The sequence below is a fragment of the Ictidomys tridecemlineatus genome, chromosome 1, assembly GCF_052094955.1.
Source record: "Ictidomys tridecemlineatus isolate mIctTri1 chromosome 1, mIctTri1.hap1, whole genome shotgun sequence".
Lineage (NCBI taxonomy): Eukaryota > Metazoa > Chordata > Mammalia > Rodentia > Sciuridae > Ictidomys > Ictidomys tridecemlineatus.
In genome coordinates this window covers 22,803,892-22,831,266 of record NC_135477.1, presented here as the reverse complement: position 1 = coordinate 22,831,266, position 27,375 = coordinate 22,803,892, and the positions used below count along the sequence as shown (strand labels likewise).

Below are 27,375 nucleotides of genomic sequence, written 5' to 3'. Positions count from 1 at the left end.
CTTGCTCAAACACACTAGACCTCTCCATGATATTTGCTGAGTGAAATTGAAGCCCTTTAACCTAATGTAGGTAGAATAGTGGTCTCCCAAAGATTCCCACACTCTGATCCCTGGGACCTGTGAATATGTTAAGTCACATGGCAGAGGAAAATGAAGATAGTTGATGGAAGTAAGGTTGTAATCTCTGAACTTAAAAAAAAGTGATTCTTCTGAGTTAAATGGCTGGGCCCACTATAATCCCAGTTATTCTTTTATGTTGAAGAAGGAGGCCCAATAGACAGAAGTATGCAGGGTGAAAAAACTTCAGCCAGCCAGTGCAGGCTTTGAAGATGGAGAGGAGGTCATGAACAAGGAGTGGGGGCAGCCTCTAGAAGCTATGAATTTGAGACAATGGATTCTCCCCTAGGACCTCCAGAAGGAATGTAGGAGCAAAGCCCTTCCACACCCTCTAGCTAGTGAAGCTCATTTTGGACTTTTGATCTCCAGAAATATAAGATGGGGCATTTGTGTTGTTTTCAATTTGTGGCCATCTGTTATAGCAGCCATGAGACACTGATACATCCAGTATTTTAAACCATTACCATTTGGCTGTAGTCCACCTCACTCTTCTCTGTGTATCTGAAGCTCTAGGCTCTGCAGACTGCTCCCTGCTCCTGGACCACAGCAGGTTATCTTAGCCTCCTTGTTTATGCTCATGCTGCATCCCGAGCCAGAAAAGCCTTTATCCTTCTTCATTTACTAAGAGGAGCAACTCAAATATCACTTCTCATAGAAATATTCAAGAAGAGAAATCCTTAGCCTCACCCTAATTAGGAAATCACTTCTACTGTCCTATGTGTACCTTAAGCCCTTCCCTCGAGACTCACCTGAGACCAAGGGACCATGGGTACAGTATCTCCAACTGAGCATAAGCCATACCAATCCTGGCTTTCACTGTAGAAATCATTGAATTTCGGTTTCCATCCTTGCACTCAGAGTACATTGGATCAGGACTTTGTGTCTCTCATCTATGTCTCCCACAGTGCCTGCCATGGTATGTTGCCCCTCAGAAAGACTCTAGTCATTTGAGGATTGAATAAGAGACAGGTTGTCATCAGTGCCAGATCACAGAGTAGGTGATGGTCCTTCATTCCACCTTTGTTTACAAGGGATCCCCAAGCTGCTGGGCACCGACTCAGGTCAGGAGATATAATAGCAAATGGAACAGATGTGGTGTTGGCCCTGAGGCATTTTACAATCTAGCCAAGACCCTGCCCTTGATCTCATCTCAAACTAGCAGCCATTTCCAATCTGGGGAATTGCTGATACCCAGAAAAGCCAATGGGATCAGTGGCCAACAGTGTTTGGCTGAGAGCTCTTTCAGGTTTGGGGACTCAAGAGGTAGTGCTGCTCCTGTCTGGAGTGGGAGAAGGAAGGGGAATGAGTACCTGCAGAGAGAGCCCCAGAAATAAAAGAGACATGTGGAAGGATCACACACCAGGCAACATGTGCTTGGATGGAACTGTGATCTTCCATTGCCGAGCCTGTCAGTGCGTGTCCCCGCAAAGCAAGCACCATCGCATGGGGATTCTTGGCTTTCATCTCTACATCAGCCTGGCAAGGCTGCTCTCTGTTTTATGAGCTCTAAGTTGTCATCACTGAAGAAGTGACATGTCCCTTCTTGGGGACATGGCATTTCCCTCCTCAGGTGACAGATCACCTGCTCTGCTCAGAGATCCATATTATGTATATTTTGTACTCTGGGGCTTTCTGTGTGCCCTGCAGTGAGAGACCTTTCATCCTGTGCTCACTACAACCCAATGGAGGAAGACAGGCTGCCTCCTTCTCTAGATGAGGCCACTGAGGCTTTGCAGGGTAAAGCCCTGCCCTGAGGTCACAGAGAGTAAGTGACAGAACCTGGATTCCACACCAAGAATGTCTGGTTTAAAGCTTTTTACTCTTTTCCCAAAGAAGCAGGTGGCTTGTATTTTCTTCTGCATTGATGATTATCTTTGGAAGCTTCACTTAGTGCATCAGAATCACAGTTTCATCCGTTCCTGTTTCTGCCCTTGGCCTCCCCACAGGGTGGTACAGGAGGTGGTCAGATGGAGGGAGTGATGGGCAGATAGGAGGATAGGAGCTCAGATTCCTGCTTAACGGTGCACCTTTGTAGCTGATTAACCCTTGTTCTGGTGAGCTGTCATCATGGAATATAGAAAGTGGCAGGGAATTCTGGGGTCATTTGGTTCCACCTCTGTTTCTGGGCTGCATGCTACCTAAGTCATTTCCAAGAGATGGCTGTCTTTCTCATTTTTTCTAAGTCCCTTGGGGAATGAGAGTGAATGGATTTTTAATTCATTTTTAATGGCTTGTTACACAAAACCGGAACAGCACCCCTGCCACTATTCAACAGCCATTTTCCCACAAGCTCCTTGTTTCAAAGCCACCATTTCCTTAATCTGTCACTTGCATTTTATCAGGCACTAAATTCTGAAAAGTACTTTCTTAACAAAGGCTTTGCTTTTAAGGATGACTAATGCTTCTTAATTTCTATATTTCTTATCCCTTCCTTGAATCATGTAGGAAAAGATATACCTGTGTTTGGTACTCACTCCTAATTCTTCCTGTTATAAAACTTGCATCTTTTCTCATCTGGGCAGACTTGATAATGCTAGCTACCTTTTATCATGGACGCACACATTTTCTATGAGCACCAAGCTCACATAGAGCACCAAGCATGGTGGTTGGCACTTTGGGTGCTTAGTAAATGTTAGTTCAGCCTTTCTGTATTTGTTCTGCTCTTGTCTAAATGACTCTTTTCTATCAAGTCATGCTTTTGTCTAGAGACCTAGTGTTTTCTTTAACTAACATCCCATCAAATACTGGTATATACCTTTGTCTTTTCTAGAAGTCCCTAGACAATAACAACTCCTTAGTAACAACTTAATACAGTCATGGGTCCTTATTTTCCCTTCCTTCCCTGTATGATTTTTCTTTTTCCCTCTTGTGAACATTCTTGAAGTCTTTTCAATAGGCTACCTTGAACCCTCCCTTTTAGAGAGGGTAGGCAGAAGACACCTAAGGAAAAGACACCCTTGAAAAACAGTATTCCTAGCAAAGAAAGAGCTGAGAATTTAAATTTTCCTATCTTCTGATCCTCATGGGGATGAAGATCTCATCCTCCATTGGGATGTCTTGGTTAGCCAGGCCCAAGTTTATCATCTCCTATGAGACCTGTTTCAATTCAATACGTGTGTCTCTCCTATTAACAGGTGCCATGTCAAGAAAGTGTATGATAATACTCTTAGCATTTCTGTCCTGAAGGGACGTATTGTCTAATGGTGGGAATGTATATGCAAGTAGAAAATTATAAGACGATGAATAGCATAATTGGAACTTATTCCAGATTAGGGGAACTTAGATCAAGGGGAGATCAGTTCTGTCTTGGGAGACCACAGGGCATGGCTAATCTTTGAGCTAGAGCTCGAAGGGTGAGAAGGAGAGCCTCAGGTGGTTTCAGAGGAGTGGGCACAAGGGAGTGGGGGGTGAGATGGGAGAAGAATGGGTATGCCAGTGTGATTGGAATTTAGAGATCATTTTGGGACAGGGGCTCTAGAAGAGGTTTAAAATGACAGTGGGGTCCAGGTTAAAAAATACTTTATGCTATGCTGAGGAATTTGGCTTTGATCCTGAAGGCAGCAAAAAGCCACTAGGGAATATTTGGACTGATCTCTACTGTAGACAGGTCATTCTGGTGTAAGAAAGGACAAAAGAGTGAGGATCAGAAATTAAGTGAGTTATTTTGAAGGCCTCCAGGTCATCTAGTGACTGAAGCTGGTGGTTCATTCTCAGTCTCCCTTGCGTGTGAGCTACCGCTCTGCTTTTCACACGGCTGGCCACTCCCTTCTCTTGAAATGCTTTCTTCATTTGGCTTCCAGAACCCACACTCAGCTGGGCTTCCCCGGATTGCACAGACTCTGCTGGGTCCACCAGGTTCTCTGACTCTAGATATTTCTAAAATAAGAGACTGAACAAAGGAATTAATTATGAGGGTACTCAAAAGGCCAGAGGAACAAGAAACAGAAAGGCAAAGTTGCTCAGAGATTAGTAACAGCAGGAGCCATGGTACCCCACACAGGAGGAGAGCAAACAGGGCAGAGGGCCAAGGATCTCCCTTACCCAGGAACCCCCACCTGGATTCCTGCTGTGTGTGCTGAGGTGCATTCGAGGAACTCAGGAGCCCCCACTGCTGTTGCTTACACCATCTCTTGTGCTGCTCTTTGCTGTCACCAGAAACCAGACCCAGGGAAGGAGTGAGTCTCTGCACAGGCCACATGGTTCCCTTTCCTTGGCAGAAAGAAACTGGAAACTGGCCTATGGGAGAGTCTCCGAAGGCAACCTGCAGGCCTGGCTACCTACCATGCACAGGAGGGACCGTGGGCCGAGAGTCCACAGACAGCACAGGCTGCCCTTTGGCTGCTGTGAGCATCCTCCTCCACCCCCTGCTCATATTGACACTGTGGTTCTGCCTAATGTAAAGGACCAGCTTCCTATACAACGAAGATGCTTTCACTCTCATCTAAGAAAGTGACACACCGGGTCTCATTCGTCACTGCACCTTCTCTGGGTGATGATAATTATTTTTGTAGTCCTGCCACAGTCCTGTGTAGATATTCTGCAGCCTAAACTAGTGTGAAATTAACCAACATGAACATTTTTTTTTTAAATAAAAAGCATGGAGAGTAGGAGGAAAGAGAATAATTAATGGGTACATTCTCTCTCTGTTTCCACCTATCATTTTTCTCTCTCTCCCTCTCCTTCTCTCTCTTTTTATCTATCTACCTACCTACTTACCTGCCTGCCTGCCTGCCTGCCTGCCTATCAAACATCTATCCTTATCATCTGTATATTACACATACACATAAAACAAACAAGGCAAAGATGCGTAGTTGCTGTATGCTCATTTCTGATACTAGTCATGAGGCCGTAGTTGACAGGCCAGATTGACTTTCTTTTGAGCTACTCATCTCCTGTCTCCTATGTCCCTTGCAAGTGCCTCAGCTGCTGAGGGTTTTCATCTGCTAGTGTGATGGAACAATCCAGACCTTTATTCCTGAAGGGTCTGAGTCCCTAATAATTTTGCATTCCATAGTCTTCCTTTAACTTTTCCTTTGGGACATGAAAATAATAAGATGACCTGAAATTGATAAGAGATGCATCAATGAGAAGTTTCAAACACCATTCTCCCTGTCCTCATTGTGTGTGTCCTCATTATATGTCCATCTGTGTCCTCTTGATAATAGGGACAAATCACCCCAGCCAGTACGAACGCTATTCTTTGTCCACTTGTAGCATGAGAAGCCAAAAGTAGATGAATTGCTAGTTTCAGCCTTTAGTTCAGTGGGACAGAGGCCTTGTTTTCTGGTGACAGTTCCTATTTGGGAACCCAAACTGCTATATCAACAGAGCCCAGAGTTGGGGTCCTGACACCAGTATTCTGTGATGGCTTATTGGGCATGAGAGGAACAACCCTACTTTTGACCCTGGATAATCAGGCCTTCATGTTTTGACCATATTTTGATCACATCTCCATCCTGGAAGACAGCTCCTACAATCCCACAAAGGCGAGTACTGCTTTGGAGTCTTCAAAAATCCCTCCAACTATTGTATCAGGCCAGCTGCTCCGAGGAGATCAGGTTGGGGAAGGTCTGAATTCCTGGAACATGCCCATTACTGAACTTTGTCTGCTGTAACAGGAGCTCCTTGTCAGAAGTGATGTTGGGTGGGACACTGTGGCACTGAATAAAGCTTTCTGAAATGGAGATATTTGGGCAGAGAAAGCAATTCCAGCGAGAAATTGCTCCTTCTATGACATGGGAGGGGTGCAGGATAACCACCTTGCCACCAGGTGCCATTGAGGTTCCGCATTGGTTTCTCATGTTGGCAGTTTGGGGACACAGCAGTGTTAATATCCATGTCAACTTCGGTGAGGTGTGTCCTCCTAGAGCCTAGGCAAAGCCTCCATCTCTGCCACAGTGACCTCTTCATACAGGAACCCACAGAGCAAGCAAGGGGTGGCTGGGGAAAGAGGCTGTGGGTCTCCACAGAAGAAGCCATTTGAGCACCTGATTGAGAGTTTTCTGTGCGATGAATACCACTGAGGAGCATCTACAAAGGACGCAGACACCCACTGCACCGATTTCAGAGTCCAAACACACTGTCTTCCTGCATTAATGCCCCTGCTTTTAGTCCTCCTATCCTACTCTGTCTTTATTCTGTCTCTTGGTGACGGAGTCTAGTCTTCTGTCCTTAAATGCCATCTAGTCACTGAGAACTCTCAAAGGACAGTTCTAGCCCAGGCTGTCTTCCCTGACCTGGGTTTAGCTCACTTTTGGACGTGTCCCTTTGAATATCTCTTAGGCATCTCAGACATCATGTCCAAAGCTCGACTTCTAGTCTTTCCTCTAAACCCCCTTCTACCCTCTTTGTCTCATGGAGTGGAAGCTCCATTTTTCCATTTTCTTAGGCTGAAATACACCCTCAATCTAGTTTATCAGCGAATCTTCTTGGCTTTGTCCTCAGTATATTTAGACCCCACCTTTTTCATTCTCCCTGATTGGTGTTTCTGTGTTCCAACCCACAAGGTTCTTAAAGTGGTACATAAGGCCCAGCAAGATTGAAACCGCCCCCTCTCTCCTTAACCTCACCTCCAAAGACTCTTCCCCTGCTCTGCTTCAGCTTCATCAGGCTTCTTTCTGTTCTGGAATGTGCCAGACACACTCCACCTCAGGACCTTTGCCTTAGGTGCTTCCTCAGCCTGTAATGTTTATTTCCCGGGGAGTCATGTGACCCAATTTCTCACCTCATTCAGGAGTTTATTCAAATATCAGTTTATCTTAGATGCCTTTCCTGGGCTCCATAGTGTCTTCTGCCACCTCCATGCCCCCAGGTCCATCCTTGCCTGTCAGCACTTTCTCCCTTCCACCTGTTATCCTCCCCTCCCCACACCTTGGCTCCTGCCCTTTTTGACTAGTGTCACCTATTAATTTATTTATCTCTCCTATTAGAATGGAAACTTCCTGAGGGCACAGTAGCTGTTTTGTTTTTCTCCCTCACTGCCGAGTACATAATACTTGACATAAAGAAAGCATCCTGTCCATATTGGTTTGGTGGTGAATGCATAAAAAAAATAATAGAGACCTGAGATTAGGCTATGAATGGAGGGTAACCCATTTCAGGAAACTCATTGTTTGTGTTGCCATGTATGGGATGAGGGAGGAATCAGGGGTTACACTGAAGTTTTGGCCGAAGCCACAGAGTTGATGGTAATTCTTCAACAAACCAGGGACAGGAGCTTGCAGTTTTGCAAAATTTCATGCATGATAGATATATATGGAGCTGGTATCTTTTTCACTATTTAATGTCTTGTCCCCAATGGATTGTAAAGTCTGGGTGGAAAGGGAGCACTATTTAGATTATTCTGGACACCAAGTGGGTACCTGAACGTCTTTGTACCATGGGTCAGTTGAGCTTGGGATTATAAATGTTCAATTATTACTCCATCAATGGGGAGGCTCCTAATTGGGGAGAGGATACCAGGATTTCACAGAACTATGCTGAGATGTTATTTTAGCATCTTGTTTTTGTTGCCAATGTTGACTTTGTTTTTTTTTTTTTTTTTTTTTGGTGATACTGGGGATTGAATGCAGGGGCACTTAACTCCTGAGCTACATCCCTAGACTGTTTTTTAATTATCTTTTGAGAGAGGTTTTCACTAAGTTGCTTAGGACCTCACTACATTGTTGACTACTCTTGATCGAGAAAGCCAGTCAACTGGCAAGGGGCAGAGAACTGTGGAGTTGGGGCAGGATCAAGGAGGTAGTGTCCCTTCATTTCTGATTGCCTTGATCATGCCATGACCTGCTAGAATTTTAGCTCAAAGGCCTACCACACAGAGAAATGATAAAGAGAAGGATACTTACTACCCTGATTAGTATGTGCTGTACACATGTGTTGAAATACCATGCTGTATTCCATAAATATGTACAATTATTGTATGTTAAGAGAGAGAGAGAGAGAGAGAGAGAGAGAGAGAGAGAGAGAAAGGAGAGTGAGAAGGGGAACTAGAGGGGGTTTGCAGAGAGCTCCATGGATTTAGAGGCACCTAGATTTCAGAAAGGTTTAATGAACTAAAGTAATTTTCCTTCAGAGTAAAATTTTACAGGCCTTAAAGGTCCTCACTTCACTGAATGAGCTCACGGGCAAGAGCGTCCTAGTGATTTATGAATTTGCAGATTATGCATTATACTTTCAGAGGACAGGAATCCCCTGGGGCTTCCTGCCTGCCTTCCCCAGCTGAGTGGAGCTGGTGAACACACCGGCTCTGATTTGCAGCCCCCTGTTTTGCAGCTGGGTCTAGAGCAGAGGGGCATTTTTTTTTCAAAGCTTCAACTCTGGAACAGACTCCCCTCCCCACCAGATCAAGTGTCATTATTCCATTTTCAGGGAATCGGGCTGGGTCTCGCATGCAACCCCCTGGTTCAAGTTCTTTCCATGTGGCTGGGCAGGCCCCAAGCAGGAGGCAGAGGACTGGGACCAACAGGGTCAGTGAACTTAGATACTGGGAAACTTAGAAGGATTCTTGGGTGGAATAGAGACTGAAATTTCCTCATCTAGGAAGCCCTTCCCTCTGAATATCACTCTTCCCCACCTCGATGATCCTGGAAGGCAGCAGGGAAAGAGGACTGTACATTTGATGGCAACAAGAACTTTTTCTCTTTTGAGTACAGAACATATTGTGCATGGCACAGGGAGGGAATTAATAGATAAATGAGAGAAGGGGAAGAAGAAACAAAGCATTAGTTGCTGGTGTTGTCTCTGTAGCTGGCCTGAGCCTCTGGGGGCAGCAGAAGACACTAGATGTTTAGGGACAAGACAGTTGGAGGTGGATGGCCAACATAGATAGTGACAACTGATTTTGTAAGAGGCCAGCTGCGTCCTTTATTGTCACCTTACTCTATAATTATTCCTCCATTTCACATTCCTTTATAGTATACCTTCTTTTCATTTTAAAACTTTCGTTAACCCATAATTGGCCACACCAAGTGGAGATTCCTCTGTTCTACCCATGCCCTTCTGGTTCCCTTCTGCCTCCCTTCCCACGGTGGCACAGCCTGATTGACAGCACCCAACACACAATTGCTCTCCCTTCTCCAGGGCATAATCTGTGCTATTTCTCATTCCTGGAATGGAATTCCTTCCTCTGTTCTTTTCTGTTTATCCCTATCCAACTTTAAAAGAAAGAAAAATACATAAGGCTGGTGAACAAGCCAACTCTGTCTCAGCGGATACAAATTCTGACCGCGCTCGAAGGCCAGCCCACACACCCCTCCTTCATGAAGACTCTGCTGATCACATTTCTGGACTTAATTGCTTCCTCTTCTCAACTCATGCAGCACATCATCTATACCTCACTCATGCCTTTATCATCTCATTCCCCCCCTTTTTAAAAATTGTCATCTATTTATAATTCTTTTGAAGACCTTGTGTAGTTCCTGCTGTGTGTGAAGCACTGTGCGTGGCACGGGGGACACAGAGCTGAATGAGACCTGGTTTCTGACCTCAAAGAGGTCTCAGTCTCACAGAGAAGACAGTCATAGGGAGACGTCACATTGACTCAGAGAGATAAGAGCCAAAAGTGTTATTCTAGAGGAGATGTGAGGTGCCAATTTAAAATAGGGTTGTATATGCCTACGTCTATATTTTTGTAAATATGTATGAGCTTTTCCAACTGCATTTAGACACACACACATATCCACACACGTGGGCTTCTTTCCCATTCCTTGTGTATGCACGTGTGTGTAGAACTATGAGAAAAGAGAAGTGCTATTTACTCATGAATTATTCCAATTTATTTTCATTTCTCTTACTGTCTAAAATCCCCCCAGGCCTGCAGCCAGTTACGTCCAAGAGGTACTTATTTGATAAAGCTTATTTGACAAACCCGGGTCTCCTAACAATTTGTCTGGTTCGTTTCTCACTAGACATCTCTGTTTTCTGTTTCTTTACCCAAGAACAAAGAAAACCAAAGTTATCATCATCCCTGGGCCTTGAGCTCTGGTGATCTTTCCCTAAATCTCAGAGTTTAGCAGGTGACTTTGCAATTCACATAAGTGGCACTCAGTAAATATTTGTGGAATTCATGAAAGAATGACAAACTCCTTGATGGCAAGGGGTTTTTCTCTTCGCCACGTCATGCTCATTACCTTTCACACAGGCCTACCTGGCTACACAGAGGAGCGCTAGTTTGGAGAAAAAAATCAGCAAGGCTGGGTCAGAGAAGCCCAGGTGGGATGCTGACTCTGCCTCTTGCCGGTTGGGTGCAGTTTATTTAACCTCGTGCCTCTGTTTCCTCCTCTGCAGGATGGAGATAAAATATAGTGTCTATTCTGTTCCAAAGGCTTGTTGTGAGGACTGAGAACTGCTCAATGTAGTATTTAGCACATAGTAGGGGTTCATTTAATACTTGCGCTCTGCTTTTCCTTATTTGAATTTACTGTCTGCTTTCATTCTGGGGACATCAGCCTGGCTATGGATCCAGGACCAACCCTCCCCCTTTCTGCATGCTACACGCAGCTGCTGGTGTTCCTGGGCCACATTTCTTGTTTCTGATTTGAGTCCTTGCTCAGTAGCCTGGGCCTTGTTAGGTGAGTTTGGGGACATCTGCATTTAGTTTTCTTCCCTGGTAATTCCCGGCTCACTGATGGCCTTTGGGAGGCTCCGAGTGGTGAGGGAAGCTGGGTGGGCAAGATTTCTTTTCTTCTCGGTTTCGTTTGCTCAGTACAGAATATCTTAAGCCTAAAGGTTACATTATCATCTCTTCATGACTCTATTAACGTCCTTCTGTACTGGACTCCGGGAAAGGAAGCATTGGTACTTAATTCTCAGCACTTTGACCTTTCTTCTGGGGAAGGCTGGTGTGATTTCACTGAAATATTTTTCTCAGACCTCCCCAGCCGTTGGTCTTGTTCATAAAATTACATTAAAGTTAGAGGAAGGGGTGCTTGGCCAGATCAGGATCTCACCAGGGCGCCATTGTTCAGAGGAAGGAGAAGAATTGGGTGGTGGGATGGAATCTTTCTCAAAGCGTGGTCCTCTGGTCACCACAGGAAGATTTCTGGACTCTGCCCAGGCTCCACTGAGTCCAACTTGTGCAGGGAACTTGCACTTAACCAGCCTTCCAGTGACTTTTGGGCTCCAACCTACTCATGGAACTGGCAGAACACGACACTGGGGCACTTAATCAAGGCCAGATACTGCGGAGACTTAACCTTGAACCAGGACCCCATTGTGCACCTCTGTTTCATTTCCTTATCTCCAAAGGGTTGGCCGTCAACTAGCGTGACACTGCCTCCTGCTGCAGTCTGTGAGTTCCCACCAAACATCATCAGTATCTTTTATTGACTCCAAAGTGGTTCTTTTGTAAGAAACTTCAATATGCTGAGTCTGTCTGTGAAGAAGACAGAGGAACAACACACGATCCACCCTCAAGTCGTTCGTTCACAGTCTGCTTGAGACAGCAACTCGGGTCACATCAGAAACTTTAAAAATCGTGGTTAAGTGCTACATTATGTGACTCAGTTTTAGAAAAGTGGAACTTCAGAGGAAGAGAACACTGTGAAGGCTAGGGTAGTTCAGGGAGGCCACCTGAAAGAGGTGGCCTTTGGGCTGTTTCTTGAACAATAGGCTGGTCAGCACAGGCAAGTGACATAAAGTGATGATATGGCAATACCACATGGAAGAAAATGGAAATGAGTATGTTTGGAAAACCTGAAGGACCTCAAGAAAGTTAGATTGCTTAAAGCAAAGGGACAGGATTTTGAATCCTAGTAAAATGAATGGGCCTGGATTTCTTCCTTAAGCAGAAGGCACCAGTAAAAGTTCTGACCAAGAACATTCATGAATTAAGAGGCAAAACTGAAACAATCTGTCATGAAGGCAGAAATAATATTTACACAAGAATGGAAGAATATGTTAGTCTGGATCCTCCAAGAAGCAGGCACCAAGATAAGATCCAATGTCCAAGAAAATTATTAGAAAAAAATATGCCCGTGAATGAGAATGGAAAGGAGCCAGAAGAGATTGGAACAGCTGCTAGTCTGAGATGCAGGCCTGACACCACATGAAGGAGACAGGCAGGAAGGCAGGAAAGCAGGCCGGAAGTTCAGAAACACGGAAAGGGAATCTTCAAGTCATTGTCACCCATCCGAGGAGTCACGTGTCATCCAGAAATGGTCTGCTTTAGTATCCCTTCACTAGCTGGAAGCAGCCCTTGGGAGGTACAGACTTGACAAGCAGGAAGCAATGAATTTTGGAGCACACAGCTGTGGTCTTCAGTCAATTGGAAATTGTCGTGATGCAATCTCATGGCAGCCACTGAGAGGAAGGACGAACTGAGGAGACTCTAATAACATTCTTTCGGATGGATGGCCTCCAGCATGTCTAAGTGTTTGTGGTGGTGCTGCCTCTAAGCAGAGGTCTTCCCCAGCCACCTGTGACTTGGTAGTTTCTGCTCTTAGGTATCAGTTTGGATTAGGAAACCTTGCCTGGGAGCACGGAATTGTCTGCTCATTTGTGGAGTCACCCTTAGGAGACTGTGAGCTCCACGGGGGCAAGACCTGGATCCTTTCTTTGTATACCTCCAGTGTGTAGCCTCGTGGCCAGAATTTCAGTTACTCAATAAAGAAGAGAGAAGGAAAGGAGAGAGGGAAATAAGATGGGTGCTTTAGGTTTGGGATAAGAAGAATTTTCTAGATCTAGATGTTAGAAGCTTTGTTGGTTAAATTGGAACCCTTATCCCCAACATCTTCTCTTTTGACCTGAATTTTGTGCTTTTTGGAGACTGTCTGAGGTCCCTGAAGGTTTTTGGAGAAAAATGGAGTGATTTGACTTGCTCCTGCAAGGGCCTAGATGGTTGTTCTGATTCACTCCTAATAGATGAGCATAGTTTGGAGCTTGTTCCTTAAAAACTTGGGCTGTCCTACACTCAGATACCTGAGCTTTTACAAGGTAACTCTGACAATGACTTGGTAGATGAAAGGTCACCAAATGAAAGGAAGAAGAACTCTGTTAGATGTGTGTACATGGGTCTGGGTATTTATCTGCGTGTATATACAATTATCTGGCTTGTTGTTACCTGTATGGTTGGGGAGATTATGGATAAGAATAATTCACTTCATGTATGGAGATTCCTTAGAAAATTTGGAATGGAACCACCATTTGACCCGGTTTTCCCACTTCTCAGTTTATACCTAAAGGACTTAAAATCAGCATACTATAATGATGCCACCACATCAATGTTTATAGCAGCTCAGTTCACAATAGCTAAGTCATGGAACCAACCTAGGTTCCCTTCAATAGATGAATGGATAAAGAAAATGTGGTAAATATACACCATGAAATATTACTGAGCCATAAAAAAAGAATGAAATTATGGCATTTGCCAGTGAATGGATGGAGCTGGAGAATATCATGCTAAGTGAAATAAGCTAACTACCCCAAAATCAAAAGCCAAATGTTCTCTCTGACATGTGGATGCTAACACATGATAGGAGAGGGGAAGGAAGAACAGAAATTCATTGGATTAGACGAAGGGGAATGAAGGGAAGGGAGGGGAATGGATTCGATTCATTGGATTAGACAAAGGGGAATGAAGGGAATAGGAAAGACAGTAGAATGAACTGGACGTAGCTTCCCTATGTTCATACATAAATATAAAACCAGTGAAACTCCACATTATATACAACCACAAGAATGGGATCCTAATTAGAATAAGCTACACTCCATGTATGTTTAATATGCCAAAATACACCCTACTGTCATGTACATCTAAAAAGAACAAAACAAAACAAGAAAAAAAAAACCCTGTAAAAGAACCATCACCAACAACTAAGCCAACTAATTAAAACTGTATACCCAGTTTTTCACAATCTCATAATTTTTCATGGGAACATATGAAATGAATAGGAAGCTCTAATTCATCACTTTGAAATCTACATATTAACAGGACATCTCAATGTATCATACATTTTTAATTTTTATGCAAACAGATTATTTATTCCTTACATTAGAATATCCATATGACATCAAATATTTGGTATTGTAAAAAACAAAAAAGGATAATTCACTGCATAGATTAAACACTCCTTGCTGTGTGCTGTAGTAATAAGGCAGCTTGGTGGATCCTGCTACTTTGCAGATAGCCATGCCATTGATGATGTTTCTCGCCAGCCTGTTATTCCAGTCATAGGACACAATCTGGGGAAGAAATCTGAGCCCTCCGGGAATGGCCTCCCACAAAAGTTAAATGTCCTAAGCCCAATTTGCCATGGACTCCTTTTGATCTATAATGGATCCCATCCCAGGCTCGCATGTTTTTCTTAGTTTACATAGGAAAAATAGAAATGGGGCTGATTGACCCCATGGAGTGCGAGATGAGAATAAATTTCAAAAGTGAGCATTTTGTTGTTAGTTAAGTGCCATAAAAATGTTCAATATAATGGCTGATTATTTTTCTTTAATCTTAAATGGATACCTAGAATGGGAAAGTCCCATCTTGGTAGCAGAAATTCATTATCTTGGAAAGAGTTTAATGGCTTCTGTGCAAATGAACTGGAGGAAGTTAAATTGTGGAATGGGAAGGAGCTGAGAAGAGTGAAATGAGTTGTGCATTAAATTTAGATAAACACGATTATGTGTAACTGGATTATCACGCGTGCAGGCAGGCGCTGTGTATTACCCACCTGCGTTTTGATTAAAGCAGACTCAGGTGCGGGCACTTAGCATTCTCAGAGGTAGAAGGTTGTACCTAAGCCACTGTCCAGAGCACTTGAGGGACGGGCAGGGCAATCCCTGATATCCGAGTCCCAGCGGGAGGAGACTAAAGGGCCCAGGAAGACACTCACCAGCCCAAGAGTAGTTCAGAACACCACTAAGTCGAACTCTCTGGCACACAGAGCTGCTTCTGGGTTTTTCACTTTGGCTGCAGTCAGGGGAGCGGTCCTGGAGTCCTGTGAAGTCCAATGACCTGCTTACTGCATGGTGGGGCAGATGCCACATGATCAATGGCAAATGGCATCAGAGGATGGTGGGGACGGAGCCTACTGCCATTCAAGTATTTATGCCTGCGAAGGCCCTACTGATGGAAACACAGAGTCTCTTTGAAGCCCTTCTGTAGACAGACAGAAGCAGACCCAGTTCCTTCTTCCCCCTTTAGATCCAGTTCTGTACATCAGAGTCATCTTGAGATCAAAAGCAAGTCTGTCCCTGATCTCTGGGTGACCTTGCTATTGAACAAAGCCAGCTGGCCTGGGCCTGACCTTGAGGGGGGACAGATGTGGAGAAACAACTGTCAATGCCCAATTAATTCCTGTTGGCATGTTTTATTTCAAATGCAGAGAACTACCAGGATTAAAATAAATGCCACCAGTTACAGAGATGCATTAAATTAATAATTTCCCCCCTTGCTTGATCCCCTCAACTTAACGGATAAATACTAAGCCTTCCTTGGGGTGATAGGAGATGCACTGTATACTGCTCCACAAACTAAAATAAGCTTCCTTTGTCCCTCTTTGTCCCTCTCCTCTGCCCTCATCCCACCCCTTGCAGGTCATCCTGATCCTGACGAAGCTGTACGACTTCAACCTGGGGAGCGTGACTGAGAGTTCTCTTTGGCGGTAAGTGGATTAGATATTCTTAAGCAGGTGCACCGCTTTGGCTCTGGAGAAATGCAGGCTGAACAGCTGGGAAGCCAGTTTCAGAAGGAGCTGAAGACCGGCCTCCTCCTGGAAGCCCACTTTAATGCATGGGCGGACCCAAGCACCTCCTCCTCTGAATTAATTCCCTCTGTTTCTATCTTCCGAGGCCCGTCACACATTCTCCGCACCTTGGCACCTTGGCACTTCTGTAGTGTCATTCTGCCTGAAGAAGGAGGGGTCTGGCCAGAGAGGTCAGATGACCACAGCTTCAACAAGTAGAGACCCTCCACTAGGGGGCCCTCTGCTGACCGAGGAAGTCTTGCCATGGATGTCAGCCTTGGCCTAGGGATGGGGTCCAGGCCTTTGCATGTGGAAGGTGTTGTGGTTCTGGAGCCCCAGATCCAAGTCTGTGTGGTCACTTTCATGGTTCCTAGGCACTTTTACCTTGAGGGGCCCTTTTCCCAGAAAATAATATTAAAATAATATCATTTTATTATAAAATAAAATTTAATAATAATTGCTAGCGAGACAAATACCTTAATATCGTGGATTAAAATTTCAGCCTAAAATTTATTTTTTTTTCTTTTTAATATAAAAGAACTTAAAATATTTTGGGGCCCCTGAAATTATTGTGATTGCTAGAGCCTGTACCTTCTATGCCTAGTCAATAAGACCCTGGTAGCAGTGCTACCAGAGGACAAGGGAAGAGAGCAATATGGGTGAGTTAAGAAGGACTTTAATGAAGCTGTGACACTAGGAGTTCCTCTGGCCAGGAAACTATGTGCCCTTATATATACCTCTTTACACACCCGCTTACCTACATTCACACTCAGACATGCTGATGTCCAGTCACACGGGGCTGCAGCAAGTTCCACCAGCCAGGGTGACTTGGTGCTTCACATCCTGTGCTCATGGCTGTGGGACTCAAGGGGTGGACCATTTTCTCCTATTTTCTCTCTCAGGTGTTAACACTGGAGAACACTGTCACAAAAGGCCATTTTTTTTTCTAGCTGCATCCTCATCCCTGTGCTATGTCCTAAGAATTTCCTGGGGTCTTAAATACGAGGGGTCTGGGGTGCGAGATGCCTTTTCACCTGACCTGTTGTTTGCTGAGAAACAGCCGGAGCCTCTCTCTGCAGGAAGGGGGACAGTCATGGCATCTATTATATTCTTGGGGGCTAACTGCTCACATTGATCGAGGCCTGCCTCTCTTTGCCCAGGATGTCTCGGATCTAATTTTGCTACTCAGTGACAATGGGCAGAGGTGTAAGCAACCAGCGTGCCTCTAGCAGAGGAAAGCCTGACTGTTTCCACTCGCACAGTACTTCCCAGAGAATTAGAGCTCAGAAACCTTCCCTCATGCCCAGTGATGCTATGTGATACTTTAAGCTTCACTGTGCAGTCTGCTTGGCCAAATCATGAAATAAGCCAGAAAGTCCTATCCTTATATTGGAAAACAGCTGTTCTGGGATCCCGTGCTTCAGAAGAAGTTCGACCAATTCTGGGAACAAAGCAGGCAAACCCAGGGATCCTGGACCAGTTGCTGCGTGCCTTAGTCTAGAAGCTGAGAAGGGTGTGCCCACAGTCTCAGAGACCAATGAATTCACCAACACCTGGTGGGCAGTGTGGTGGCTCCAGGGCTCCAGGTGTCCACTAGCCAGGATTCAAGTGCCTCCCCCAGGAGCTCTGTAACTCTTTCCACTTTACTTAACCTCTCTGTATTAGTTTTCTGGGGCTGCCATAACAAAGTACCACAAATCAGGGGGCTTAAAGCAGCAGATATTTATTCTCTCAGAGCTCTGGAGTCCCGAAGTCTGTGGACAAGGTGCTACGGAGGCCACAATCCCTGTGGAGGCTCTCGGGGAGAATCCTCTATGGCCTCTTCCAGCCTCTGGTGGCTGCTGGCAGCCCTTGCAAATGCGTCCCTCCCATCCTGCCTTTGATGTTAATGGTCTCCTGCTCTATGTCTTCCCCTCTTCTGTCTCTTATGATGACACTTGACATTGGGCTCAGTGCCCTCACCCTGATAATCTGGGATGATCTCATTACGAGATCCTTAACTTGATGGCATCTTCAAAGACTCATTTTTCCAGTAAGGTCCTATTACAGGTTCTGGGGGTTGGGGTGTGGTCATACCTTTTAGGGGAGATCAAACTTTCATTTTCCTCTCCACACCTCAGTTTCCCTGTCTGTAAATTGGGGATAGCACAGAACATACCTTTGCCTTTGCCATATTTTCCTTGCAGTGTCTTCTGATGCACCCACCGTACTGCTCCCTGGAGTCTTCCTGCTCATCTCCGTCCACCTAGAGCTCCCAGGGTGCAGGCAGATACTTCGCTTCCTTCCCTTGTGCTCACAGGTCTCCTATCAGTGAGACCTTTCCCCAGGACTTCACTATTCATCACTTGGCTACGTTTCCCTTCGCAGTACTTATCCCCATCTGGCATGCTAGGTCTTTACTTATTGATTTATTTATTGTCTACCTATAACCCACCAGTATTTAAGTCTTCTAGAAAGCGAATTTTTTTTTTTTTTGCATTTTAATTCAATGCTGTGCCCTCAGCACCTAGAAGAGAAGCTGGCACAAAAGAGGTGCTTAATAAGTGTTTGCTTGATGAATGGCTTCTTGGAAGGATTAAATAATAAATGTGAAAACACTTAGCACAGTAACTCACGTAGCAAGTGCTTACTTCATTGTAATTATTAATGATTATTAGAACCTGGGTGTTTGTATAGGGTTTTTGTTCCATTATTGACTTTGTTTTTAAGGATCCATTGCTGCAGAGGTCTGTGTGAGGGGAAACTGGAGGATACTAAGGTACATTCTGTGTTCTGTGGGAGTTAGCAGAGATTCTGAGGATGAAGGAGGGCAGGAGGTGAATTAGAATGCTGTTCCCTGTGCCACCTGGGGGGAATTGGAATATCACTTTCTACTGGGTCAACACCTTACGTTGAAAAGGTGTTGGAATAATGGGAGGGTTTGGCAAATGGCAAAAGTGGAAAACTGTCCCGAGTACAGACAGGGCAATGACCAGACTGTGTTGGCCTGCAAGAGAGAGGGGAGCCACGGAGGAGGTAGGAGGGTGCAGGGACCCCACATTTTACAGGAGAAGCCCAGCCAAAGGTGGTTCCTCAAAGTGCACTTTACTAACAACAGGTTCCACGTGGTATGCAAAGTGGGTATTATGGGCTTTGCCTCTGGATAAATGTCATCTATGAATGTGGTTTTGTGTTAGGTTTCAAGGTGTTCATGGGCCTGATAAAGCCCAGCTTAAGGGCTCTGGGTATAGGAATAAGGGAAGAGACTACTCCTATATCTTGTGGGTTTCCCCACCTTGCTAGGGCCTCACAGGGAGTCTTCTTTTCATTGTCTTCCCCATGCTTCCCCTAAAGTTCTCTATCTCCCATCCTCTTTTTTTCTGTACTGATAACGATGACATTTTGCCACTGGAGCCGAGAGCAGTATGATTTTCCTTCCTAATACAGTGGGCTGAGAAAAGAAGCTGAATTAAACATGCACCCCCTTTCGCTTTGTGATTTGGCCCAACATGCTTAACCAACTTGAAATTGAACTTGGTGATTCTTCTTCAATTTTCTGTATAACAGGAGAAGCCCCGGAGCAGCAGCTGTCATGACAAGATGACACCCCCTGCCAGGTTTCAGTGTGATATAATTATTTGCCTCACTGGATTAATAATTCAGAGGTCTTCTAAATAGACAAAAGACTGAGACATCAAATAGTGCGGCAGTCTCTGTGTCCTTGTGACATTCTTTCTGGAACTCTTTGGCGCTGTTACGCCAGGATGGTTGTGCAAGTTTGTCATTTAGCACAACCGCCTGGTGGCATCCCTTCGTCCAAGAATACTGCACACATAGGCTTTCAGGTTTAGAGAATTAAGGGGGTAGGACTGGCTTTTCTAAAGGACCCAGGCCTTCCCTGTGTTACTTAGGTCATAAGGCAGAGATTAGGAGGTCTTCCAAGCTGTGATCTGAGACTCCTATGTTCTGCACTCTCCTAAATGAAAACTCTGCAGCCAAATAGAGACAACCTTCCCATTCACGTCTCCTTCATTCTCACCAAACATAGGCCACTGTCATGTGGTGCACTGGGACTGTGGACTCCAAGGAAGAGCTGCATTCTGTGCAGACTCCATGCAGCCCCCTTGCTCTCGTGCCATTATTATGCCCCTCTGCACACATGGTGCTCTGTGGGTCTCACCTCCTTTAGTGGCATTCACGGTCCTCCATTAGGGAAATGGAAACTCAAATAAAGCCAGTTAATCCACAGCTTGTGGCTGAAGTATTAGCCTTGAACATAAGTCATGGTCAAGATTTATGTTTCTGACTGGCAAATCACTTCTTGGACTCAGTTCTTTATGCCTTAGACATTAGCAGTTGGGATAATGAATACATTACCTCTCTCTCTCAAAAAAAATATATTGTTTTCTGGAGAGTGATGAGTTATCAAGCAATTGTTTTAGCTTCCATCTTCCCCATGCCAAGAGCTTGTCTCTAGTAGAGGTTCCTGAATGGAACATCTTCAGATGTTCCAACAGACTATGCAGGACTGTGTCGTCTCTGAAGGAGCTTTTCTTTGGCAACTAGATTAGGGTCCTCACAAAGGTAATGAATTTGCAACTATCTAGGCATAAGAGGAAGCAGGAATTCTTCACTTAAATGGTTCCCCTCATTTGGTAGACCCTAACCCTAACCCTAGCCCAGCAATATGGGGGGCATTCTGATTTAAGTAAAGCATCCAGGTTGCACAGATGTTCCTCTGGATTCCTGGCTTCAGAGCCCTCATAGCAAAGGGCTTTCTTGGTTAGGGTGTTTCTAGAGCAGACAGATTCCCAGGTACATGCTATTGGAGGCCTGCTTTGATCCTCCTCCCCAGGTGGGATGACCCTTCTCTGCTCAGCTATAGCTTCACATCCTTAAGCAGTATTGAGATTTGTTCTCAGCCTGGGAGCTTTTCAAGCTAGGGACCACATGTCTTAGTTGTTTCTGGACCTACAATGCCTAGCCTTTAGGCTACATCTCATAAGGGTTTAGAGAATTGAATGGAAGTTTCCAATATCCCCAAACCAATCTCAGCACCAGCCCTGCCTTGCCCCTGTCCCTTTCATTGTATTGAGTTGTCTTATTCTCCTGCCACTTGGGAATCCTGTGACTTTTCATCTGGTTCACAAGCTGTTGTCTGAACCATTTATTTTCTCCTTAATTGTTCTGTCAGTGACCTTTCTCAGGGATGCTGCCTTTTTTAATAGAAAATGGAGACCTTTTGGATTTATTAATTTTTTGTTTGCCAAGAAAACCCTGATAATAATTGCTAAGACTTCCCAGAAGTTATTAGTTTACAAATTTTAATGACACTCATGATTTATTTATGTGCTTCCCTCCCTCTACAGCTGCTCACCCCAATTCTTAGTGGAATTCCTACTGAATCTGAGTGAATTAATGGAAACAAAACTGCAGATTGGAATGACATTTTTTTGTTCGGCTGTTAATTAAAAGCTTTCCATCCCATCCGCTAGGCTCTTCACATGTGAGGTCCCGAAGGCTGGGCTGATACAGACTGTGCAATCCTCCCTCAAGGACTGGGACCTTCTATTTGCTTTCAGTGGTTATGAATCTAGTGAAAACGGAATGGGTAACAGAACAGCCAATTGAACAGATATTAATTGAGCATCTCACACTTGTGGCTGGGAGGTGCAGAATAAGTGTGTCATAAGAGATATCCTCAAGCAACATTTAGTTTGGCTGAAAGATGAGACTAATGTATGTGAGAAACATCAGCAAATGTATACAAGAATATGTATATATATATATATATATATATATATATATATATGCAAAGTGCAGTGCATTCTGCCATGAGTGGCACTGGTCTAGAAATACTTCTATTTTTATTATTGTCACCCCACCTCATTCCATAAAGAATGCAAAACAGTTCTAGGAATCAGTGGGAGAAGCATTCAATCTGGCACATACATTTTGTTTAACACAACACATCTTATTTCTCCACTAGAATGTGTGCCTCTTAAGAGGAATGACTCCGGTCATCCCTTAGTGTCTGTGGGCAATTTATTGGATGCTGGATTCCTCATAGATACCATATCTGTGGATGCTTAAATCCCTTATAGAAAAGGGTGTACTTTTTGTATAGACCATATACTCATCTTCTCTTATACTTTAAATTATCTCTAGATTACTCATAATTCTTAAGACAAAGTAAAAGTGTGGTGTAAATAGTTGTTCTACTATATTATTTAGGGAATAATGACAAAAATCTGGACATGTTCAATTCATATGTAATCATTTTTTTTCCAAATAGCTTTGATTTACTGTAGGCTGAGTTGTCAGATGTAGAATTGCAGATGTGAAGGGCTGACTGTACTTCCTATGGCAATAGTTCCCATAGTTTTCAGAAATACCTGGTGACAAAAGGGATTAAGTATGTACTGTAAGTATAAAGGGTGAGTCCTGTGTTCAATTTTCCTGGATATGAATCAGAGCTAGGCTGCCTACTGGCTTCACCATATGAATAAGCTATCTTTTGATCTCTTGAAGCCTCAGTTTGCTTATCTATATCCTGGGATGGTAACTAGACCTATTTTATAGAGGTTGTGAAGATTCAGTGAGATACTGCATGGAATGCAGAATGCTAGCAATCTAGCAAGTTACTTAATATAAGAATGCTTATTTTCTGTTTGTAGATCCATTTCCTCTTAGACCAGCAGTTTTGACAGGTTCCAGATGACAACTGCAATCATATCATCTGAAGGATTGGGTATAGAACAAATATGGACTCATATAGACGCACAGTGCCTAGAAATTCTGTGTTGAGAGAGTATTTCCAAAGGCTTTTCCTTTGGGACAATATGAAGGTTAATATAATTCTTGGTTTTTAAAATCACAAAATGAGGATGACATTGACAACAATGATGGTTTTTGATGTAAGATGCAAAGCAATACCTTATTTTCGATTCCTCCAACCTAGGGTTGAGTTACTTTGTCTTTTACAGGTTTTTTCTTAATGCACTTTTTGGGGAACTAAACTCACTTAAAAGCTTTGCTGCTTCTCAAGTTATTAACGTGAAAATCAGGGTGGGGTCATTTATGTTTCTCAAATTCAGTGTAGCCATCAAATTACTTGTGGAATATGTTTAAAAAAAATCCAGATATCTGGGGCCTTCCCAAGAGACTCTGACTTAGGAAGGTATTTATTACTTAGGCATTTATAATTTCCAATTTTCATATAGAATTGGGAACCACTCAGACACTTGGGTTTTAGGTCTATTTCTGCTAGTAATTAATTGGATTACTGTGCATCCATCTCTTTCCTCATAAATAAAGATATTAGATGAAATGATCTCTCAAATCTCTTTTGACTCTGAATCTAAGACCTCCCACATCAAATAACAAGCAGAGACAGAATTTATGATGACCAACAGATTATGATGCCCAACCTTTCATGAGCTAGCAGCATTACCCTAATTGTTGCCATTCTCCTTAAAATATCTGGTGGTGAAGTTGCAATCTAAGTGTCAACAGCTTAGCATACTCTGTTAACTTGCTGTTCACTGAGGGGTGTGAGCCAGTTGGAAGGCGTTAGCCAGAACACCTGTCCAGACTACTTAGTTTAAATTCATTAAACATAGGGACCATCAGTCTATGAAAGTCTTTGTTCCTAAAAGATAGAATAAGAAAAGAGTTTGCTCTAAACATTAGGTCATCAGACATCTTACTTTGCTAGAGAACAGAGAAATGAGAACGCTGGAAAAGCCGATCTGGATTACAGATTTAATGTTCTCCTATTTATTATGGGAAAGAGGGTTTCTTTTTATGGCCTAGACATTTTTTTTTCTTCCTTCCACTAGGCAGGACCCCGACATGCATAAATCTTGATTTTTGTCCAGTGGCTGAGAGAATGTAACACTTTTGTATGGATTGTGTCTGTTGATTGTTATTTTATGTTGTTTTCCCTTTCCTCCAAATGCAGTGCCATTTTATCACAATCATAAATAACCCCGCCACTTGGAGAAGGGGTGTGAAATTCTCCCCATCCCTTTCTGCAGCCTGAGCTCCCTCTCATTTTCCCAGCAGTAGATTCATTAGCCTTCTAATGAAGTTAATAAGTGCACAGGACCAGACAGTCCCTTCTAAAATAACATTTATAAATGGATGTATTCCCCTTCTCTCTAAGGTAGGCCTTAATTTCTTTCCCTGCCAGATGTCCACATGTGTAAAACTATGATAGGTGGGCCCTTTGAATGTGGTTGGAAGCCAATTTTTTTTTTAAATTCACAGAGAGCCTATTTATTTCCACATTTATAGGAAAGTGGATTTTATGTACCCCATTCCTCCTTATATGGATAACGACTATAAAGATTAGGCAGTCAAGCTTTCATTGTTACTTTTTCATCATTTGGTGGCCAATTACGTTGTCATTAGGCGGCTTCTGGCAGCTTCCCCACAAACACCACTGTCATCGACATTATTTGGGGAGCAATAAACTGGTAAGAAGACCTCTCTTCTATGTCCTGAGTCTGTGAGGTTTCTTACGGGAATCACTGAACTTATGGAGGAAGCATTTTATATCTCGCTGTTTCTTCCAGAGGTGCCCAAGTTCAAGTTTGAGTCAAGTTTTCAAATGCAATCCATAAGGTTTATCTTTAAAACATGGGCCTTTCAAAGATGCTAATGTCTTGCCCTTGTATGTTTGTAGTCATTGCTCACATGAATGCTTGGCACCTCTCATTTCTGGGAGGAAGGTAAAGCCTGGGTAGTTGGCTATTCCATTTCACAGATGGGTAAACTCCCGTTCCAAGTGGATTGGTGGTGATTGATTTCTGATCTGGCACCCAAATCTAGGTCTCTCGATTCCCAGCAGCTGTATTAGCAATCTCTTCTGGCCTCTCTTGCTTAGCAGCCATTCATATTTCATAAGAGATCTATGGCCAAGGGACTCCTTTGGGGGTTAGGAATGGGTTTCCTTGGATATTTGTCTAAGTGGTTTTCACTTCAGTTGAATCACGAGAATCACCTGGGAAATTTAAGAAAAGTCAGTTTTCTGGGCTTTATTCCAAACCTTACTGGATCAATTTTGGGGGATCAAGAGCTGGGAACTTACAGTTGTAAAAGAGCTCCCTTCTTGATTCTGACATAGACACCGACCTGAGACTTGATGGCCACCAGGCTTCTAAAAATCCCTGAAAAGGGTACACGCTACCTTCCCCTCTACCCATTTTCCTTACAGCTGACTCAGAGTGACAAGTGCAGTCATTCGTGCAAAACTCCGTAGCTGCACCTTCATCTTTACAAATGACAACCATAAAGGTTAATAATTAGAATGAGCTCTGGCACTTACTAATTAGCTCACATTATGTCAGCATCAGGCCTGTCTAATTGGGCAATTAGCATTGATCTTAGAGAGTGCTATGACAATAGTGGTTCTAAGGTCCTGTTTTCTATCTTGAAAGAAACCTTTTGAGGGTTGAATTGGGAGCTGGGATTCTAGGCTTCATGCAGTAGCAGAGCACAGAAATTAGGGAATTGGTTTGCAGGTGACATCAGAAAGCTTTTTTTTTTTTCATCATAAAGCATTTTTGGTCACAAGTAACAGAAATCATCACTATCTTAATCGAGGTATAGGATGCATTAGAAGAACACTGGGATAACTCGGCATTTGGAGGAAGAGATGAAAAATGCGACTCCAGAAAGAACATTCTGGGCCTCTCAGGCACCATAGCAGCTCTACTGGATGTCATGTCTCTATTCTTATGAATTGACAGCAGATGTCAGCTGTCTTCTCTGTGGTCTAAGTTGCTGCCAGAGAGACCTGAAGGGTTCAGTTGGGTCAAGTAGTCAAAGCTCCAGCTGTGTTCAGGGTTTGGGCATTTCTGACTACCTGAGCTCCCTTGGTCATTCCTATGCATAAAGAGGCTGAAACCACCAGAAGAAAGGTAAGAAATGAAACTGGAAATACCAGACCAATAGTCTTTGCAGATTGCATGGTTCCTTTGGATTCTAACATAGAGGTGACTGAAAATAGGCAAAGTGTTAAAGAACATCCCTTCAATGATACTACTGATTTAAAAAGTTGTCTGATGTTTTGTGTTAAGGAATGTACTAGGAGCTGTCCACATAAACAACCTTGCAAGGATTTTGTCCCACATTGGTGGATGATGAACCTGAGATTCTGATAGCCAGTGGTTAATGGAGATTATTATGGTTTAGGAATTAGGTGTCCTCCAAAAGCTCATGTGTGAGATGGTGCAAGAACATTCAGAGGTGAAATAATGACGTTATGAGATGGGGATTAACTGAGTGGTAACTAAAGGCAGGTAGGGTGTGGCTGGAGGAGGTAGGCATTGGGGGGGGCGTGTGACTTTGGGGCTTATATTTTGTATCTGACAGTAGAGTCTCTCTGTTTCCTGATGTGATGTCCTGGGCCATTTCCCTCCATCTTACTTTTTTGCCACGATGTTCTTCCTCACCTTGAGCCCTGAGGAATGGTAACAGCTGTCTATAGACTGAGACCTTTGAAACAGTGAGACCCCACATAAAATTTTTCTTGTCTAAAATTATTCATTTTGGATCTTTTTGTCCTAGCAGTGAAAAAGCGGACTAAAATAGAGATGAAGTTTGGCTTCAGGTCTGTAAAACTCCAAAGTTCATGCTTGTCTCACTTGGTCATTGCGGCTTTCTCAAATAGCTTTTAATTCAGGGTTTTGTTAGTGGTGATCTTTTTGATAAGTGGCCCCCAAAGGCCCATGAGTTAGGTGCTTGGCCCCTACCCTCTGGCGCCATTGGAAGGGGGTGGAATACTCAAAAGGTAGAGCCCAGTAGCAGCTCCTTAGAGCATTGGGGGGTGTGCCCACGAAAGGGGTGGGGGGACCATGGCACCTTCTTTTTCCTCTATTTTTCTTCCTGGCTATGTGGTGAATGATTTTGCTCTGCCATGATGCACTGCCTTGCCACAAACCTACAAGCAACCAGGCCAACCAAAGTCTCCAATAGTACAAGCTGAAATAAGCATTTTTCTCTTTATAAATTGAACATCTGAGGTAATCTGTTATAGTAATGGAAAACTGCCTAATATAGTGAGCACCTTTTCAGTCCTGGATGCTGAATTTCCACATCTGTTTTGCTTCACCTTGGACAATGTGCCATTGCTTTAATAAGACTTTCATAAATGAAGCCGATAAAGTTCAGAGTTACTCTTGAAAATTTTTATTTCTTCTTGTGACACCCCTCCACTTGCTGCCCCATTTGCCCAGAGATGCGAAAATGCTCTTAGGCATCCACATCATCTCCATGCCTCCTTTGAAGAGTGGTTGTTGATTACTGGATATTGTTATGGCTTAGATATGAAGTGTACCCCAAGATATCAGGTATTAGGCAATGTAGGCATGTTCAGAGGTGAAATGATCAGATTATGAGAGATATAATATCATTGGTGGATTGATCAATTTGATGGGTTAAAAATTTCAATGGATTACTGGGTGGTAACTGTAGGCAGGTAGGGCATGGCTGGACGAATAAGTCAATGGGGGGCATAACCCTTGGGAATTACAATGTTTTGTCCCTGGCTTATCCTACACTCTCCTTTTCTTTGTTTCTTGGCTGCCATGAGCCA

General features: G+C 43.7%; 1 protein-coding gene across 2 annotated transcripts in view; it reads left to right on the top strand.

Moving 5' to 3' along the window:
- Sorcs3 (sortilin related VPS10 domain containing receptor 3) overlaps positions 1-27,375 on the top strand; it is a 570,611-nt gene that overhangs the window by 159,787 nt on the left and 383,449 nt on the right. For both annotated transcript variants that reach the window (XM_078052889.1, XM_005333579.5), the window contains exon 2: positions 15,646-15,713. In XM_078052889.1, coding sequence (XP_077909015.1) covers positions 15,646-15,713 — 68 coding nt within the window. The remainder of the gene's footprint in view (positions 1-15,645; positions 15,714-27,375) is intronic.